At 43.9% G+C, this 21,092-nt stretch overlaps 1 protein-coding gene across 1 annotated transcript in view; it reads left to right on the top strand.

Moving 5' to 3' along the window:
- Positions 1 to 21,092, top strand: part of rorb (RAR-related orphan receptor B) — a 35,389-nt gene that overhangs the window by 8,089 nt on the left and 6,208 nt on the right. Inside the window, exons 2-5 of the mRNA XM_072665222.1 lie at positions 14,079 to 14,164; positions 15,146 to 15,287; positions 15,805 to 16,227; positions 19,817 to 19,938. Coding sequence (XP_072521323.1) covers positions 14,079 to 14,164; positions 15,146 to 15,287; positions 15,805 to 16,227; positions 19,817 to 19,938 — 773 coding nt within the window. The remainder of the gene's footprint in view (positions 1 to 14,078; positions 14,165 to 15,145; positions 15,288 to 15,804; positions 16,228 to 19,816; positions 19,939 to 21,092) is intronic.

Below are 21,092 nucleotides of genomic sequence, written 5' to 3'. Positions count from 1 at the left end.
AGAGCGAGGCCAGTTAGGCCCCAGTTACGGATGGCTGTGGCATCACCAGGGATTGACCTCATGACCTCACTGACAGGGCCAATTTTTTACTGACAGGGCCAATGTGCTGACCTATGCATGTAACATAAACATATATGAGTGTAATACATACTAGATACACATGGGTAAACACATGCTGGTCAATCCACCAGGCAAGGGTTCAGTTTTGGCATGGTTGCTAACAAACTGCGTGAACATTTTTTATATTTGCAACATGAACTCACTCCACCAATCACTGTGGTCTCCAGCCTTGGCTTGGTGACAACCAAGACGATAGACTGGCCGTGTCCCAGCTAGTTTTTAGAATATCTTTTTGCTTAATTGTGCAAGGTTTTAAATTGACTACATTATATTTCACTCCACCAGTCACTGTTGTTTCTGTTGTTGGCATGGGGACAACCAAGACAATGGATCAGTTGTGTCCTGGCTGGTTTGGTTGGGAACAAAAGAATATTTTTGCGCTTTTTTGCTTAATTTTACTCCATTTTAATTAGCCAGATCTGATTATAATCAGATGCTGAGTTTTGTAATATTCCGGATTCAGCCAGATTCTTCTGTAATCTCTCAGAACTCCCAGCAGGCCAGGCTAGCAGTACTGTGCAGAGCATTATCATTACCTGATACAAATTTGCTCCTGTTATGTGAGTTATGTGGGCTTTCTCCTGACCTATTATGGCCCATTATGTAATATTTGTATTTATGAAAGATATGAAGGTCATTTTGATTTGTGTGTGTGTGTGTGTGTGTACGAGGGTGGGAGGGGACATTGGCCCACAACAGCCAGATATGACACTGTTGTACCACCCTGGGGCGAGTAACTTACTAACCTACTTAGCCAGTTTAAACAACAACACACACACACACACACACAGGCGTGCACACAGTGTGGAGCCATACAGTAGTAAGCATCCGAATTCGAGGGTAAACAAATCCTCAGGTTTAATGTTGTTATAGAGTCCAAATTCATATTTATAGTTTGATAAGCTGCTTATTAATCTTGTGGTTTATTGCAATATATGGTCAAGTACGCACCTATCCAGCGTACAGCAGTTTAGCAGCAGTTTCAGCCAACCAGAGCAGATGCTTACTTACATATATCAGTCTTAAAGTCACAGGAACAACCCATATGGAAATCTGATATGTTGCAATTTATAGAGATTTCAAATATACACATGTATTAAAATATATGGAATTCCATTATATCAAACATATATTTGTCTCAAATTGAAATAAATGTGTAAGCAAACATTTTTTCCATTTTTTTTCTAATATTTCAGCCATAAACAGACCTACATATGCAACATATATTTAACAATATGTGATATATAGCATTTAAACAATTATATTATAAATCAGAATATGAATAAATATCAGTTATAGTTTATGGTTATTGCATATAAGCACACCAATGTAATGAACAGATTATGTGTTAATATGACTTTTTTAATAAGACAGCAGAACAGCAAAACTCTGGACAGAACAAGTCCCAGTTGATTAAAGTAGGGCCTTGCTGATGCCCTGTCTGAAAGCTGTAGTTGCTGTCATGGTCATGACCCCGTGACCCAGAACGAGGGACCAAGACGTCTTTAGTTAGTTGCCTGTCATGGAAATCACACTCTGCCTCGTTAATTCCTGACAAATGTATACACACACACACACTGGCTTTGCTGAAAGTTCCCATGTTGTGCGGGGTCAGGGGATCATGAGGTTACCAAGGTCAGAAGGAGGTAGTTTGGTTCACTCATCAGAATCTAGCCCCCCCTCTCTCATTTTCCACCACTTTTTAACTGTTTAACAACAGTTTTTAATAAAAATAGGTTTGGATATTTGAAATATTATAACAGTATGGATGCTGTACTCAGTATTTCACATATTTTGGCAGAATTCACAGATAAATAATGTGCTGTAATAAATGATGTACTGTGGATATTTATTTATAGGAATTTGTGTCTAGTTACCCACCTTCTGTAACCTAATTGCAAACACCACAATTCAGCATATTAACAGCTTGGTGAATGGTGTTGTATCCATAGATTTGCATATATACTCTATATACTGGACGCCAACTAATAGGAACCCTTCTGTTGGCTTTGTGAAGTATCCAGTCGTAGTACAGGTCATTAATGCTGAAGTGAACCACAGCTGATGCCGAGAGAGCCTCGGGCCTCATCAGTGATTACCCACAATGCACTCGACAGGCAAGCTAGGCAGTCTCTCTTATAGGAGAGCATATATGTATACATATAAGCACACACACAGTTCCCTTGGACATCTTTCATAACCTAAAATGGATAAAAATTATGAGGTATTAAATGATTTCTTCCAATAATGCAAATAATCATCACATTTGTGGACTTGGGCAATGTACAATGCAATTTTCTAAGTGCTGTAGATCTATGTGAATGTTAACACAACCAGCTGTCCCTCTTAAAGAACCCACCATGGTCAACAGAATTATCAGAGTATTGCCGGTGATGCCTGGGGAGCCTACATAATATCTGAACCCCCTAAAGCATATGTCTTTTGGTCCTTTCCCCGAAGTCATGAGTGTAAAAAATGGATGAACACCACATGCCAGTCCAGCCTGGACCCCCCCCAGCACCCCCGGTCCTACTTATACAACCAGCACCCCAAGAGGCCCTGTCGCTCTGCTAGATTACTCGATGCAGTGCCGCCTAGTGGGTTTAAGCTGCTACTGCAATCCTGAGAATTCACCTAGGATCCCGTCACTTAAATTCACCACAGCCTTTCCAACTCCAGCAGACCTGATTCATCTCCTCAAGAGATTTAAAGAATAGTTCAGGATCAAAAATCTAGTTCCCGTCAACCCTGTCATCCAAATGATGGGCTGAAAGTAAACTATAGGTTTTATAAATAAACTGAAGTACACTATTAGAACAGTAGTTCAGACATCTAACGACCTTCCTGCAGGCGTTAACTCCAACCCAGATCTAACACACCCCATTCAGCAGGTCAAACACTTCACAAGCTGGGTCAGAGACTGCTGCATAATGTCCTTAATGCCCTTATACCATTAGCATTGATGCTAGCCTCGTGTATTTGCTCATTTTTAGCTAAAAACAACCCTGTTACTTATTTAAACGTTGTCTGCAAAGACATATGAGACATTCCCAACCACTAGCTAGGATGTCCCCTAGTCCAGAACGTCACCACATTTTTGAAGTAGCTGCAATGGCTGCAAGGTTGTTTTTGTGATGTCACAAAATCCTACATATTTCCATTCTCTGCGTCTGCCTATTCAGCCTACAACAGATTAGACCCACCCATCCGCACTGATAGCTGTAAGGATTTATGACAGCATTTCAGCCTGGGCTGCTTTTTTGAGTGAGCCAGCCAATCAGAGCAGAGGTCATTTCAGTACAAAATTGTTGTTTTAAAAACTGTGACTTTATTTCTAAAGGTTAAGGAGAGGTTGAAAAAACTCTTTCATGAATTGAAATAAATTAGGATAGTTTTAGGTACATAAACACACTTAAACATCATAATTGGAGCTTTAGAGAGTAAACAAACAGCAAGACAAATGTCGAATAAGGGCCCTTTAAAATGGTGTGTATTTTATTAAGTGCTAAGAGTGTTAGAGGAGTGATACTCCCAAACTGTTCTATGTTAGCAGGAACGTTGAGGAACGCACTTACAACTCACAGCCTGGCCATAGCTGCCATCTTCAATTTGGCTTTATGTGTGACGGGATGCTCCTCAATGAGAAACATAAATTCGACATGTTTGTTTGTGTGTGTGCGTACGTGCATTTGTGTGTGTGTGTGTGTGTGCGCACACGGTGGAAATAATCTCTCGCCTACACAGCGCATTACCGCCAGTAGAGCGCCTGATTAGAATATTCATACACAGCTTTGGAATTTCGCCGGGCAGACGGCCAGATAGTGGAACATCGGAGTCAAACCCGTAAAGATTCCCGAGCGAGTTTAATATGCCCCCAGTTTTTAACACAGCATGTCTGTAGTATGACTTTAAGCTTCAAAGCCACTTATTATACAGAGATCAGCCTTAACATTAGCACCACCTGCCTAATACTCTGCCTAATATCCCCTTGTGCCACCACGACAGATCTGACCATTCGAGGCATGGGCTTCATAAGACCTCTGAAGGCTACGTCCTGTAGTATCTGGCACCAACACTAACCCACAAAAACGTATTACCTTGCCGTCGGTTCTTGGACCACTGCAACTCCCCACAAGCCTTGTCAGTGTGGCTCAGCTTCTTATACTTGCCCATATTTTTTCTGCTTCCAGAGCTGACTGTTCACTCGCTGCCTAATATGTAGACCCTACCCTTTAACAGATAACACTGCAGATGAAGATAATCAGTGTTTTTCAGCTGTCTGATTGTCAGTGGTGTTAATATTATGGCTGATCAGTGTTCAGTGTTTATCTTAATCCATTACTAACACTGACAATGCAAATTACCCATAAACTTATGATCAATAACCCAGCACTCCAACCACTGAGCCAACACTGTCCCCATATAACTATGTGGGGACTGTGATAGCAAAAACACCCATACGTGTGTGTGTGTGTGTGTGTGTGTGTGTGTGTGTTCTTAAGTTGCGGAGGTGCTCGTAGCCACTTAATGAATCTAATTAAAGAAATCTTTGGAGAGAAAATCCTTCTCCTGAGACCAGAAAGAGCCTCATATCATTAGAAATCAATTACTACAGTCCACGTGCCTCCGCCCCATCTCACACACACTTAAGACAAGGACACACATACACACACACTCTCTGTTTTTAAGCTAACTCCCTGAAATATCAGTGGACTTTGCCATTATGATGCTAGCGGTAGAGTTAGCTGGTGTGGGCACTTTGGCATGCTAGTGGCTAGGCTAGCTGCTGCGGAGAGGTATTATGCTGTCGTCCATCCTCGGCTAAGCCTGCTGGGCTGAGCTCGTATTAGGCATGGAATCGCCAGCGCTGCATTCCCCAATCTTACATAACCCGCGGATAACCCCGGCCCTCATGACTAACAGCGCTCAGAACGCTTGCCAGCCTGGGGAGAGGCATTTCTCTATGCTAACCTTACCGGCGTTTACACACCAATTACCAATTGTTATTAGCAGTTCAGGTAGGAGAGAGCAGGGAACTACGTAATGCAATGTGAATGTTTTCGTGGGTAAAAAAATTCAAGCAGAATGTCGTATCCCCATAACAATCAGATTCACAAGTTTCTGTCCCATTAAAGTGAACATCACAGTTGTGGTCAGAGGTTGACCGCATGAACAAGGAAAAAGCCTTGGGACGTTTTATTCAACCCTAAGATCGCTGTACCACCTGTTAAGCATGGTGGTGGTAGCTACATGCCCTGGGGCTATTTTGTTAGTTATGCCGTATGAATATGTTTGACCCTGTATGTATAATGTTGACATTAATGCCAGGAAATTCTTGTCCCGGAGTAGCCACACATAAGCCTAACGTCCCCAAGTGGCAGCTAGAGGGGTTTAAGGTACTTCAGAATTGGGCTGTAACGGAGTAACGGGGCTCCATGCAGTACCTTTGGGATGATCCGAAGTTCCAGAACTAGGCATTCATCATCAGTACCTGACAAATTAAATGCTCTTGTGTGCCTGATTGCAATCAAATCCTCACAGCAATGTTTCAACACAGCGTCAAGCTATGATAACCTACTGATATCCTTGAACCACTGGACAAGCAGGCATCTACAAACTTTTGGACACAGTGTATGTACTCACTCTAAGTGGTACCAGGATTCATGCGGGTGGGCTTTTTTTTCGTACGAGTTTTTACGGCAAATACAAGGGAAAGCGGGCATGACCAGAGCAGAGACGTTACTTTTTTCCTGGGGGATGGGCTGTGATGACATCACATCCTGCCGCAACGTGACGGTGGTGTGGATGATTGCTGTGACAGGCAGACTATACAGGCCTCCCACCCACAAACCCAGGGAGGCGCTGGTCGTCCTGGCAACAGCGACACAGACACGGACGTCTCCTTATTTCTTATGACAGGTCTACGCATGTAGGCCCTCCGGCCATTCTAACGCACGCGGACACGCGCTTGCTCGCTCCCTCACACACACACACACACACACACACATTCCTACTGAGGCTTCCTCAGTCTTTGGCATCCTGCTACCCCACAGCACATATAAAACACATCAGACTCATTTAAAAGCCGCCTCTGAAAAGCCGCCACGCCTCAAGGCAGCGGCAAACCCACCACTTCTGCAACTCAGCTAGCTCCCTCTAAACATAGCGCAAAGCAGTCCATTTCCATAACCATCCCGCGAACAGAACCCCGTCACTAGCCGCTGATCAATTGACCGATTACAGCATCAGTGGACTCTGACATGTCCATCAATACTGCTATGGCCAGGCCGACGAGCGCCCCGCTTTTAGCGGGATAAAAATAGACAAGCGCCTGTGGACTGTTTTTGCTTGACATGGTTTTACACAACATCTCTGAGTGTCTGTATGTGTTTGTGTGTGTGTGTGTTCACCTACGGTCCATTCTGCTCATTTGACCCAGTTTGATGTTGGCACTGGTCAAACTGGGTCAGAAGTGGAACCGGTCCAGTGTTCCTTGATGGAGGCCAGTTGTACAGAACTTGCAGTTCTCTCTGCAACACACACACACACACACACACACACACAGAAAACAGTGTTCCATTTTTAAACCCAGGCCTGCAAGGCCACTCTCCAGTGCGATACTGAGTGTGTCTTCTAACTTCAGAAAGCAAGGACGAAGCACGATGTAGAGAAGCTAGTGCTGCAAGTGTATGCATACAGCAATGCCCATGAAGAAACACTTTTGGCTTCATTAAGAGATGTTTTAGTTATAGATATGTGAGTGTAAAGAACCTTAAAGTTGATAAAGAACATTTACAGGTCAGCTTGAAGATCCATGTGTAGCTTTGCCTGAAGATCCATTTGTAGCTTCGCCTGAAGATCCATTTGTAGCTTTGCCTAAAGATCCATGTGTAGCTTTGCCTGAAGATCCATTTGTAGCTTCTCCTGAAGATCCATGTGTAGCTTCGCCTAAAGATCCATTTGTAGCCTTATTCGAAGATCCATTTGTAGCTTCGCCTGAAGATCCATTTGTAGTCTTATTCGAAGATCCATTTGTAGCTTCGCCTGAAGATCCATTTGTAGCCTTATTCGAAGATCCATTTGTAGCTTTGCTTGAAGATCCATTTGTAGCCTTATTCGAAGATCCATTTGTAGCTTTGCTTGAAGATCTAATTGTTTCTTCATCTGAAAATCCATTTGTAGCCTTATTTGAAGATCCATTTGTAGCTTCTCCTGAAGATCCATTTGTTGCCCATTTTTTTTAAGAGTGTGGAGTACTCCACAAAACACCATCCAGGTCAAAGTTGTAAACATGTTAGCGCATGGTGCTAATAACACCATAGTTGAGGGTTCACTCCCTGTCTGGGGCATAAATACATAGAGTGCTGGGTTATTGATTACAGGGTCGTGGTTTGATACCCGCATCTAAGCTGTTGAGCCCTTGAGCAAGGCCCTTAACCCTCTCTACTCCAGGGGCACCGTAACATGGCTAAAACCCCAAACGTTGAACACGTACGTTGACCAGAAGAAGCATTTGATTATTTAGACACGCAGTTAGCACCATGCTAACGATTTTTGAGTATTTTAGTTCAAAAACCAACGCAAAAAGTAAAAAGCCAACTTAACTTGAGACAAGCTTAGAGAGGGACAGAAATGGAAGAGAGCCTGGTCAGAGAATGTACCACGATGAATTAGAAGGAAGAAAACAAGCTCCCTCCCGCCTCTAGTCTGGTTCATTAGAGGTCTCATTACAGTCCCGTTTGTAACAGCATGGCTGCACTAAAACGGTGTGACAGGTCAAGATACAAAGACGCAAACTCCCTACAACTTGTTGTCCAACATGTTCCTGGTATTTCCAATTATAGAATACTAATGGAATAGCAAAATCTGTGGAAAATCATTCTGTTCTATTCAAGCTGACACATCCTTACCACACATTTACAGTTAATCTGACCGAACAACCAGTAATGCTTCACAGCAAGGCAGCATTTGTCTACATAAAGCTACATGACAACTGACATAAACCTACAAATTAAAAAATAATAATTAAAAGCTTATTCCAACAAGCATCAGCTGTTGTACTACTTTCGGGGGTCAAAATGGCATTAGAAAAAACATTCTTAAGTGCTTATCAATCCAGACTGCTCTCTGAAGAAGCTCTTGTGCTCACCTGAGAAAAAAAACACAGCACATCCAACAAGAACAGCAGCTTTGCACGACCTTCATATGGCAATAAAAAACATGGTAGCTCACAGAAAGAGCAGGTTCCCCATTTAAACCAGTAAAACAATACTTACCCAGTCGGTTTCCATTCTGCTGGCAAACTGAACACATTTTCACATGTTCCTATAGCAACATCATCTGCAAATTTTCACAGCAATTAAACTTTTTTCAAGATTCACTCATAGTACTTTTTTTTTATTGTGAGAAATGTTTTTGATGACTGACCTGTGTACAAATTATGAAGCATGTAAACAAGTCACAGAGCTAACCAGGCTAAAGTAGCCTTCACACATGGCGGAAGTACTGTGCTTTCAAGTGCATATCAGGCGATACGTTTCTCAGAGGGGAAACGTGTTCACCCGACCTGGTCGCATTCATTCAGTTTGTGAGAAACATTTTATTTTTTATGAAAAAATCATTTGAGTTGATTGTAGATGTTTAAAAATGACGTCATTAGAATTAACGTACAAATTATGTTTATGACTCTTCAGACATGTTGAAAATAACGTTTATATAAAGTTTACGTGGTTTAACACCCATATTTTTTAGGTTGGAAAGCTTGTCTGGTTGTGATGAGTTACCAGTGTTACAACTAGTAGCTTATAGTATAGCTCAGTCTCATGTTGTCACGGTTTGACTAGTCTAGGTTGCCAGTTAATGAAAAAAAATGTCCTGAATTTGCTTGATTCAAATATGTATAATTTTTACCTGAATTAAACATATAATATTACCAGAATTAATGCTACTTATTACTTATTAATACTGCTGAAAATTTGTGCAGCTGCAACATGAATATTGAACCCATGTGGAATCAATATAAACCTTTGAATCTAGCAAATCCAAAGCATCAGACTCAGCATCAGACTCTGGATGTACACCACAATGGCGGACAGATGTCCAGTTACCCAGGAGCGGTGAACTGAAGGTGACATCGCTATGGGAATGACCTTGTGTCGCCTGGGCCCGAGGATCACACAGGGCAAATTCCCACCCCCACTACACTCACACACATGCTGGGGGGAAGTTTAAGCACTATATAGACAGAGAGAGAGAGAGACGCAGCACACAGTCCCGACCACTGCTTAAGCAAGCTACGCTGGACATGGCTGTGTGGCTGCGAGTGAGTTAATCCCATTAGATTACTCAGTGTGAACACCCACACACACTTAATACACACACTTGCACACACTTTGCCTAAGCTAAGCAGGAATCATGCACATGGGTGTGATTTTCAAGGGCCGATATCATGGTATCCTGAGCGCTTTTCTGGCTTTAAACAGGAAATGCGTGGAAATTAAAGTGCAAACAAGCCCAAGCTGAATTTGACGTTTTTGTGATGTCACAAAAAACACAGCACATTTACATAAATCAGCCTCCAGCAGTCGAGCCCGGCCCCAAGACTGCTTTCTGAGGCGATTTACAAATTTCCGTCTTAAACAGTAGAAAACATGTCAAATGAGTGTGTAAAAATGAAATAGGACCTTTAAAAATGTGTAATGTGTGCGTACACATATGCAGCCACCTCACACACACACACACTGTCTCCACTCAGGCTAAGCCAGACTGGCCAGCCGTCCTGAGCATATATTCTCTCACACAGATTATCAGCATGCGCTTACACACATCTGCGCACACACACAAGCCTCTATCCCGTGGAATATGAACACACACACACACACACACTCACACAGACATACACACATATACTTAGACATGGGCATGAACGCAGGCTTGCTCACATTCCTGTGAGGATCCTTTGAGCGCACTTGTCTCAGGTGTGTGTGTGCAGTGCTGTTCACAGAAAATGAAATCGGATGTCGTGGGTAAGCAAGCAGACTTGTTTTTTTACTTTTTCAGGTGTTTTTCGGATGATTCACAACTTTTGTTTGTTGTAACTTGACGCAGAAAAACTGCTGAGTTGAGGAGAGTAGACCGGCATATTTAGTACTGGTATTTGGCGAGTAGGGAGGGATATTGAGTAGTACTGGTATTGGGCGAGTAGACAGGGATATTGAGTAGTACTGGTATTGGGCAAGTAGGCAGGGATTTTGAGTAGTACTGGTATTGGGCGAGTAGACAGGGATATTGAGTAGTACTGGTATTGGGCGAGTAGGCAGGGATTTTGAGTAGTACTGGTATTGGGCGAGTAGGCAGGGATTTTGAGTAGTACTGGTATTGGGCGAGTAGACAGGCATATTGAGTAGTACTGGTATTGGGCGAGTAGACAGGCATATTGAGTAGTACTGGTATTGGGCGAGTAGGCAGGGATATTGAGTAGTAATGTATTGGGCAAGTAGGCAGGGATTTTGAGTAGTACTGGTAACAGGGATATTGAGTAGTACTGGTATTGGGCAAGTAGGCACGGATTTTGAGTAGTACTGGTATTGGGCGAGTAGACAGGGATTTTGAGTAGTACTGGTATTGGGTGAGTAGACAGGCATATTGAGTAGTACTGGTATTGGGCAAGTAGGCACGGATTTTGAGTAGTACTGGTATTGGGCGAGTAGACAGGGATTTTGAGTAGTACTGGTATTGGGTGAGTAGACAGGCATATTGAGTAGTACTGGTATTGGGCGAGTAGGCAGGGATATTGAGTAGTACTGTATTGGGCGAGTAGGCAGGGATTTTGAGTAGTACTGGTATTGGGTGAGTAGACAGGCATATTGAGTAGTACTGGTATTGGGCAAGTAGGCAGGGATATTGAGTAGTACTGTATTGGGCGAGTAGGCAGGCATATTGAGTAGTACTGGTATTGGGCGAGTAGACAGGCATATTGAGTAGTACTGGTATTGGGCGAGTAGACAGGGATTTTGAGTAGTACTGGTATTGGGTGAGTAGACAGGCATATTGAGTAGTACTGGTATTGGGCGAGTAGGCAGGGATATTGAGTAGTACTGGTATTGGGCGAGTAGGCAGGGATTTTGAGTAGTACTGGTATTGGGCGAGTAGGCAGGGATAATGAGTAGTACTGGTATTGGGAGAGTAGACAGGGATATTGAGTAGTACTGGTATTGGGCGAGTAGGCAGGGGTTTTTGAGTAGTACTGGTATTGGGCGTGTAGGCAGGGATAATGAGTAGTACTGGTATTGGGCGAGTAGACAGGCATATTGAGTAGTACTGGTATTGGGCGTGTAGACAGGCATATTGAGTAGTACTGGTATTGGGCGTGTAGGCAGGGATAATGAGTAGTACTGGTATTGGGCGAGTAGGCAGGGATTTTGAGTAATACTGGTATTGGGCGAGTAGACAGGCATGTTGAGTAGTACTGGTACTGGGCGTGTAGGCAGGGATAATGAGTAGTACTGGTATTGGGCGAGTAGACAGGGATAATGAGTAGTACTGGTATTGGGCGAGTAGGCAGGGATTTTGAGTAATACTGGTATTGGGCGAGTAGGCAGGGATGTTGAGTAGTACTGGTATTGGGCGAGTAGACAGGCATGTTGAGTAGTACTGGTACTGGGCGAGTAGGCAGGGATAATGAGTAGTACTGGTATTGGGCGAGTAGGCAGGGATAATGAGTAGTACTGGTATTGGGCGAGTAGACAGGCATGTTGAGTAGTACTGATATTCGGCGAGTAGGCAGGGATTTTGAGTAGTACTGGTATTGGGCGAGTAGGCAGGGATTTTGAGTAGTACTGGTATTGGGCGAGTAGGCAGGGATAATGAGTAGTACTGGTATTGGGCGAGTAGACAGGCATGTTGAGTAGTACTGGTATTATGCGAGCAATACTGGTATTCGGCCAATATTAGTGGAATGTCCTGGAATGTGACATTTATAAAAATGCAGCAGGTAACAGTTTTAGCATCTCATTGGGATCTTTTACTTGAGTCTTGGTTCCTCTCAGTGGTTCTTCATACTTTTAGGGAGTTCTTCCTTTTGGGTTTTGTGGTTTCTCTCAGTTGGTCTTCAGCATGCTCTTGGAGAGTCTTGGTTCCCATCAACGGTTCTTCCCTTATGCTCTCATATGGTTCATCTCTGTGGTTCTTCCTCATGCTCTTAATGGGTCTGAGCGGTCATTCTCATTCTCGGCTAGCTAATGTCCAGAACGCTGCTTTGGAACAATGTCATTTACGGACAAAGATTCTACTGAAATAGTAGTGAGGGGTCTTTCTAACTGAATGGGCGTCAGAGTGATTGGAATGGCTTGGAGAAGGTTACTTCTAGTTCAGTTGTAGCTAACCCAGCGGAGAACCAAAGAACCACAGTGCTTCCCTTCCTTCATTCCTTTGCGCTTACGACGCTGGCACAGTGGAATGTGGGCTCAAGCGTGGAAAGATTAATTGAGAATTGCTGCATCAGATAAGCCAGTGTAGAGCAGGGGGAAAGACGTGTGTAGAAATAATTTAGGATTAGATTTGGTGGCTAATCTCTTTATAGTGAGTGTGCAGTCTCAGCATGCAGACGGGTCTGTCTCTCTCTCTCTCTCTCTCTCTCTCTCTCTCTCTCTCTCTCTCTCACTCTGCGGATCTTCGTCTCTCATTTTAATTTGAGTTTTGCAGCAAAACGCAGCCCATTGAACATTCTGAGATAAGCAATGCAAGTGTGGATTGGTGTATATTGTAACTTTTGTAAGAGAATAACTACAACTTAAATTCATAAAAGGCTGACCTTTGCCTTTTATAACCCCTGGACATTTACTTAGGTACTCCTAGAAACCCCTATACATTCCCTGACCACTTTATGATCTCTGCTTAACATATAGGTCCAATACATTATGGTGCTGGACCATTCTCAGCCTAGCATTATTAGTGTGTGAGCTGCTGGTATAATTGTTTCAGGCACAGTGGTGTTGCTCGACTGCAAAAGTATCCATGCTTCTGTGGTCAGAAACTGACTATTGATGAAGAGTAGGAGCATGGCCAATGAGCTATAGTCACTAACTTTACACCTGTGAGGTAGGACTGGGTTTTTATTTAACCGTGTTGAGGTCTGCACCACTCGTGTTCTCACAGCTGTGCTCAGTTTCTCCCAGCAATGACTGTTTCAGACTTTGAAAAATAATGGCTTTCGTCTTTCCTTACTTACACTAGCCGCGTAGCACCAGTGCGACCCTAAACATGTACATGCAACAATACGGCATATTGCAGAACTATAACTAAACAAGTCTGTTGGTTCGATGCACATGGGCTTAATAAACACATTCGACAGCTGAGGAAATAGTTTCTTGTGGTTAGCCCGGTATCTCAGAAAAGGGTTTTTGCTCTTGGTTAGTGATTGCCTTTACCACATTAACTCATTAACAGTTTGCACATGTCGTTCACATTTCGAGATCATGTTTACTGCATTAGCAGTGGAACTTTGTACAGTATTGTCCAACAGTATATAGGGTGTTTTCACCAAGATGATCAGCGCCTTATTCTACTTGATCACCAACAACCTGCTTAGACCATCTGAATCCAGCTACCAGCAAACACTGGTCTTGAACTGGATTTTAGAGCAGAAATAAGGGATTCTACAGGAGTTAATGTTATATGCAGGAAAGTACTACAGATCATTATAACTGTATTATAGAAGTGAAACAGTATTACAGGGGGGGGGGGGGGGGGTCAAGAACAGTGTGCTCAGTTTTCTGTCAAAACGTCCCCCATGTCAAAACGTCTCAACACATATTAGAAAAAGCCCTGAGGGGGGTCCCTGTGTGAATCGAGGTGGCTGGCTTCGCAGCCTTCATTACGTCATATGTAGCCTTTATCTAACATCCAGCAGGTGTGCAACTCATTCACTTATACTCTCTCTCTGTTGTTTTCCTCCGCAGCCCAAATCGAAGTTATACCATGCAAAATCTGCGGAGACAAGTCCTCAGGGATCCATTACGGGGTCATCACATGCGAGGGGTGTAAGGTGAGAATAAACGTGACTGGCTTTCTCTAAGAGAAACACCATGTCTATAGAGTTTTTGGTTTACCACACAGCTTTTCAGGATAACCTCGGTTATGTCATTATGTGTCATGTGTCATATGGTAAATGTGATTATGGTTGGTCAAAATCATATTTTTGACAGGACAGGACATGCTAGTAGACCAGGGGTCACCACATTTTGACCTGGGACCAAATTCCTTCAGAGCCAATACACTGTGGGCCAGACATATACTCAAATATACTATATACTCTCTCTAACTGTCCAGTAAATTAATCAGTCACTGTTTGTAAAAGTAAATTGATGACTGAGCGTATCTCATGTGAGTTAGCTTCTTTAGCACATCCTATACCATACCATCCTATCCCACAAATACATGCTCTCTCCTACACTGGACAGTGCTATAATACCTCTTCTTTGCTGGCACTTTTCTGTGGGTGCTTTATTTGTTTTAGAGCTTATGAATAATAGTATTTATTATGAATAATAGTACTTACTATTACTACAATATATATTACAAAGTATAGTGTCAAAATAATGACTCAATACTCATTTTAATGTAAAATAATGTCAATAATAATGTCAAATGTCAAATCATTACTTGTTTTCTCTAGATGTTAAAAACACTTACTGTAATGTTATTTTATTTGTGATTCTGCATTGATTTTGAAAAATCAACTTTATTTTTTTCAACTTTTGACTTTGTAATGTATTTGAAGTCATTTTGTGTAAATATCAATATTTATTTATTTAGTAATTCTGTCCAATAAGTTACCAATTTTATTGTTGTTGTCTTACAACCCTGTCAATTTTCATTACAAACACCTGTGCAAAACTACATTACTTCACTGTTGAAGCCTTGGGTGTTTCTTGATCAATCCAGTTTGGGACCAACACCAGTTCATAGCAATCTTGACTGTCTTAGGGATTTAATATCCTGTGCCGATGTGTCCTGTGTGCTGCAGGGTTTCTTCAGGAGAAGTCAACAGAACAATGCTTCGTACTCCTGCCCTCGCCAGCGCAACTGTCTGATCGACAGAACCAACCGCAACCGGTGTCAGCACTGCAGACTGCAGAAATGCCTCGCACTGGGAATGTCCCGCGATGGTGAGAACTGATGCAGTTATAAATGCTAACGATAATAATAAAAATAATAGCTACCTATTGTTAATGTTATTACTGTTCATATCAATGATCAATGTTAACAACTCCATATTTAATTATCATGTAATTAATTATTTATATTTATATATATAAATAACATTAACACTTTCCATTCTGTATAAGGCTGTGTGTGCATAAATGTATGCAAGCAATATTAGATATTTACACATATAAACACATCTCAAATTAAATTAGATGATCAACAATCATTAGCAATGATTATATTATGACTAGCCAATTATAAGGACCTGTTTTTATGAAGTGTAGCCTTAGGCTCCACTCAACTGCCAGTGATGCCAGACTGCAAGTCCTCACTTAAACATATTGGGGTTTTATTGTGTTTGTATTAAACAGTGATTATTATTGTAAAGACAAGCAACATTGACCTTTTCAACCATGTCAGATGCCTATAGCTAATCTTACCCTCATTGTGGTTTCCTCTTCTCCTTACGCCCAACAGCGGTAAAGTTCGGCCGCATGTCTAAAAAGCAGCGGGACTCGCTGTACGCCGAGGTGCAGAAGCACCAGCAGCGCCTGCAGGAGCAAAGGCAGCAGCAGCAGACGGGCGAGGCCGAGGCCCTGGCTCGTGTCTACTCCACCGGCCTCTCGTCTGGCTTGGGTAGCCTCGGGCATGACATCGGCGGCGCGTATGCCAACGGCCACCTTATAGACATGCCCAAGGGTCAAACCAACGGCCCCCCGGCTGGCTACTACGGAATGGACTCCACCCAGCCCAGCCCGGACCAGTCTGGCCTGGACATGGCCGGCGTGAAACAGATCAAGCAGGAGCCCATCTACGACCTGACGCCCGTGCCCAACCTCTTCCCTTACAGCTCGTACCAGGACAGCCAGTTGGCGCCCGGGGTCTCCATGGGGGAGTTGGGTATGTAGTCCATGAACCATAGCGCGAGTCACTGTCTAAAGTCTGCCTCTCTAGCTCTGCACTACATGGGTCATCCTTATGAAAGAATGTTGCTACTAATAACCAAACTAATAATCTAATAATTTGATTTAAGTCAAAGGGTTTAGTCACGTTTCCTAAAAAACCCTACCAACACTGTGGACGGTCTGTAGTTTCTCTCCAACTGTAGTCATGGTCCTCAGAACCTCATGTCAAGCAGCTGACCTGAGTTCTATAAAGGTTTGGGATTTTAAGTAAATGTTGTACACGCAGTGTGTTGCCACTTGAATGTGATTAAGGTCATGGTTATTACTACATTATTCATTTATGGGCCATTGAATATTGAACTCTGTTGTATTGAGACCGCCAAGACTGATCCCTATAACCAATGCCTGTGTACAGTTTCCTAAACTTAGTCCCTGATTGTCAACTTTTGATGCAATTTGGAGACACTAATCTCACATAGCAGCTGTAGCAATCTACACAAATAGATGTTCTATATCAATTGCAGTTGAAAGCTCAGTATTAGCTGGTTGTCTTGGTAACAATCAAACATCACACTTTGGTCACTATTAGAAAGCTGTTGAAGGAAAAACAAATATGAAAAATCAGCCTTCACACCATGGCTTTTTTGTTTATTGTAATGTACTGGTGGAGGCAGGTGCATAGGGACTTTATTAGGGCTACAGCAAAACACCTGGTCAGGACATGCAGGGGTCAACACCCAGGCAGGCACGTACATCAGACAACTCCATACTCTGGTGTTGGTAAACAAGCAGTGTCAAAGAAAAACCAAGCAGCATCACAAAAGCACAATTTCTGGTATCACTGTGACTCCACTCCAAACAGAGGTGCTGGAGTTGTAATCACTCCCCTAATGAATAGCACCTGTGTGCTTGGAGTTGAGGGTTAGCCCTGTGAGTTTGAGCTTTCACATTAAGCTCATGGTCTTGTGCATGAGCTCCCCACTGAGGCCAACAGAGGGAGACGATACAGTACCCCCTCCCCAAGGGTGCGTCCACCAGACAGAAAAAACTCTGGTGGCCCAGGACCCTGAGGCCTAACCTAGCCTGGCAAGAGTTCAACAGGAGGCTGGGGCTCCCCAAGAAGATCCAATACACCAGCCTGGTGAGAAACAGTCTGGAGCTTCTGAAACAGTCAGTGGCAGAGACCAGCTGGCTTGCAGGCCTCCTCCAGGACACTTGGCAGCATGGTGGATTCCCATTGTTCTCAACCATCTCCCTAGTGACAGGACCTGGCCTGAGAGTGGTAGTCACCCTCCAAAAAATATCTTAAGAAGCCTCCTCTGTAGTAAAAACACTTCTGAAAAGTGGGCCAGATAGCAAAGGCACTCACCTCAACACTCCCCATTTCTTCAGTTCCCCAGAGGAAAAAACAAGGGGCAAAACGCAGGCAAGTAGGTAGGTAGATCATAGGCAATTCCATACTCCAGTGACTAAAACAAACAAAGACAACCAAGAAATATCACTGCTTTGTGTTGTCAAAGCAGCTTTAGAAAGTCAGTAATCAGTAACAAGACGACAACAAAAGATATTTTATAAGACTATTTCTGAATTATTGAAAAGTCATAGAACCATCAAGACTGCTCAATCTTAATGTCTATTATAATCACAGTGTAGTATAACAAAACTTACCAAACTTACCAGTGATTCTCAAATTATATGTGAACAAATTCAAAATTGACCACTGGAGTGGAGCAGAAGACCTGGGAGCCGGCACGGGAGCAGAGTCAGAAGATCTGGGAGCCGGCACGGGAGCGGAGCATGCTGGGGCTCCCCAAGAAGATGCAATACACCAGCTTGGTGAGAAACAGTCTGGAGCTTCTGGAACAACCACCATCGCTGGCCTTGGAACACAGGCAGAAGACCTTCTGAAACAGTCAGTGGCGGGGACAACCACCATCGCTGGCCTTAGAGCAGAGGCAGAAGACCTGGGGGCCGGCACTGGTAATCACAGTGTAGTATAACTTAAAATAATCATAGCAGTGATGGTCAGAGTATTGATAGTTAATGGTGGTAATAATAGTGACAGACAGTTAAGAGTCCATTTAGGTTTTAATAAGGACATTAGGCAGGCGGCAGTGGTGGAATGCTGTGCTGCTGCTCTTGCACGGGTGGTGGGGAAGCCTGGTGGTTGGGTGGTTGATTACCTGAAAACGCTTAATACTACAGTAATAAAAGCATTACCAGTGATTCTCAGATTATATGTGAACAAATTCAAAATTGACCACTGGAGTGAAGCAGAAGACCTGGGAGCCGGCACGGGAGCGGAGTCAGAAGATCTGGGAGCCGGCACGGGAGCGGAGCATGCTGGCGCTCCCCAAGAAGATCCAATACACCAGCTTGGTGAGAAACAGTCTGGAGCTTCTGGAACAGAGTCAGTGGCTGGGACAACCACCATTGCTGGCCTTGGAGCAGAGGCAGAAGACCCGGGAGCGGAGGCAGAAGACCCGGGAGCGGAGGCAGAAGACCCGGGAGCGGAGGCAGAAGACCCGGGAGCGGAGGCAGAAGACCCGGGAGCGGAGGCAGAAGACCCGGGAGCCGGCACTGGAGCGGAGGCAGAAGACCCGGGAGCCGGCACTGGAGCGGAGGCAGAAGACCCGGGAGCCGGCACTGGAGCGGAGGCAGAAGACCCGGGAGCCGGCACTGGAGCGGAGGCAGAAGACCCGGGAGCCGGCACTGGAGCGGAGGCAGAAGACCCGGGAGCCGGCACTGGAGCGGAGGCAGAAGACCCGGGAGCCGGCACTGGAGCGGAGGCAGAAGACCTGGGAGCCGGCACTGTGGCTGTGGACTCCCTAGCTGGCTTGCAGGCCTCCTCCAGGCAGCATGGTGGACTCCCCATTCCCAGTGTCCCCAACCATCTCCGTAGTGACACAGGACCTGGCCTGAGAGTGGTAGTCACCCTCCAAAAAAATTGGAGTAAAAACAGACTTAAGGATGTCCCAGAACTGGCTGGTGAGTGGCCTCACTATGAGAAAATCTGAACCACCCAGTCCAAGGCAGGCCTCCACAGAAGTAGCACCACAAAAGCTACTTTATCCTTCTCAGACTAGAACATTTCTGAAAAGTGGGCCAGATAGCAAAGGCACTCACCTCAACACTCCCCATTGCTTCTGTTCCCCAGAGAAAAAACAAGGGGCAAAACGCAGGAAGGTAGGTAGGTAGATCATAGGCAATTCCATACTCCAGTGGCTGAAACAGAAGAACAAAGAAAACCAAGAAATCTCATCAGCACAACGTCAGGTAGCATCAGGGTAACTGGCTACGAGCGCTCCAAACAGAGGTGCTTTTGAGGAGTTGTAATCAGTCCCCTAATCAACAGCACCTGTGTGCTTGGAGCTAGGCCTCAGGTGAGGGGCGGTGCTTAGCCCTTGCACAATAGAGCTCATGTCTTTTGCTAGAGCTGCTTACTGAGGCCAGTAGAGGGAGACTTTACATTTGTAAAGGAAACTGGTGCAGATTTAACCTTCATTATTAATCTTCTTCACCACACAAGTGCTCCCTTTTCTTTTTCTTAATGAAAAATGTACCCTGTTCTCTCCTTTCGCCAGACCGCATTGCACAAAACATCATAAAGTCCCACCTGGAGACGTGCCAGTACACAGCCGAGGAGCTTCAGCAGCTCGCCTGGCAGACGCACTCGTACGAGGAGGTCAAGATGTACCAAAGCAAGGTGAGTTTTCAGTCCTGTCCCCTTTATCTTCCTGCTGTGATTGATATCACAAGACATATATGCCCACTATATGGGCAAAGAGGATTAGGGGCTTCATGGCATGGTGCCATTAGGTTCATGTTTTCATGTCTACTCCAGAGAGTTAATTTTATTGGCAGTACTTCTCTACAGGGACTAAACAAGCTGTGAGCATATGTGTCATCAAAGAATGCAACTTAGACTGTGCTGAATGGTTTTTGGTGACTGAGGTTAGGTGTAGGTGTGATGTTAATTACAGTACAGTGATGATTATGTTAATGGAAGATCCCCACAATATGTGTGTGTGTGTGTGTGAGAGAGAGAAAAATAGACAGAATCTAGAGATTAGCTGCATGTTTAAGAGCTCATTTTCTCAAAGCGCAGACGTAAACAATTGATCTTATCCCACAACCGGGATCAGGTCTGATACACTCAGAGAGAAAACGAGAGAGATGGAGAGAGCGAGAGCAGGAGAGTTAGAGTACGAAGGCAAACAGAGAGAGACTGGTGGATTTAATAAAGCACTCTAAGCTGAATGAGGGGTGGAGGATCAGACACATGAGAAGCCCTCCTCATTTCCCTGTGTCAAATGGATTATAGGTAATTACTGAGCAGTGCTTTGAAACTGTGTGTATGAAGATTTCTGGCGTTTGAGGAGAATTGCCGAGTGCACAAAAGCAATTTGCTGATACTATAGTTTTTGCTATTCGCTGCTCAGATGAATCATAAATGGAAAACTTCACAAACTCTTTATTTTTCACTGCGCTTTTCTGCGAGCAGGGTAGGGAAAGGCTTTTTTGCCGGGTATCACTCAATTACAGACCCGCGCACTAGCTCTTAAAGGAATAGTCTGTTCGAACACTCATATACAGCTAGCAATAAAAAGAAAGTTCCTGAGTAGTCCTTCCCAAAACTGTAATGTTTATGTTAAATTTCACTGCAGTTCGTAATATGTTGAGTGTGTAGCAGCATCAGCAGCAGCGTATTATTAAATGAAAAAATCCATAAACACTTTCTGTCTGATGCTACAGGCCTAGAATAACATACAGCACATGTAGCCCACTAATTATTTGTCAGAAATTGGTACGTTTCTGACCACAGAGCCGCCCAAAATGTTCATACACATATAGCGTTGC

This window comes from Salminus brasiliensis, chromosome 20, assembly GCF_030463535.1.
Source record: "Salminus brasiliensis chromosome 20, fSalBra1.hap2, whole genome shotgun sequence".
NCBI lineage: Eukaryota > Metazoa > Chordata > Actinopteri > Characiformes > Bryconidae > Salminus > Salminus brasiliensis.
This window is presented reverse-complemented; position numbering and strand designations above follow the sequence as displayed.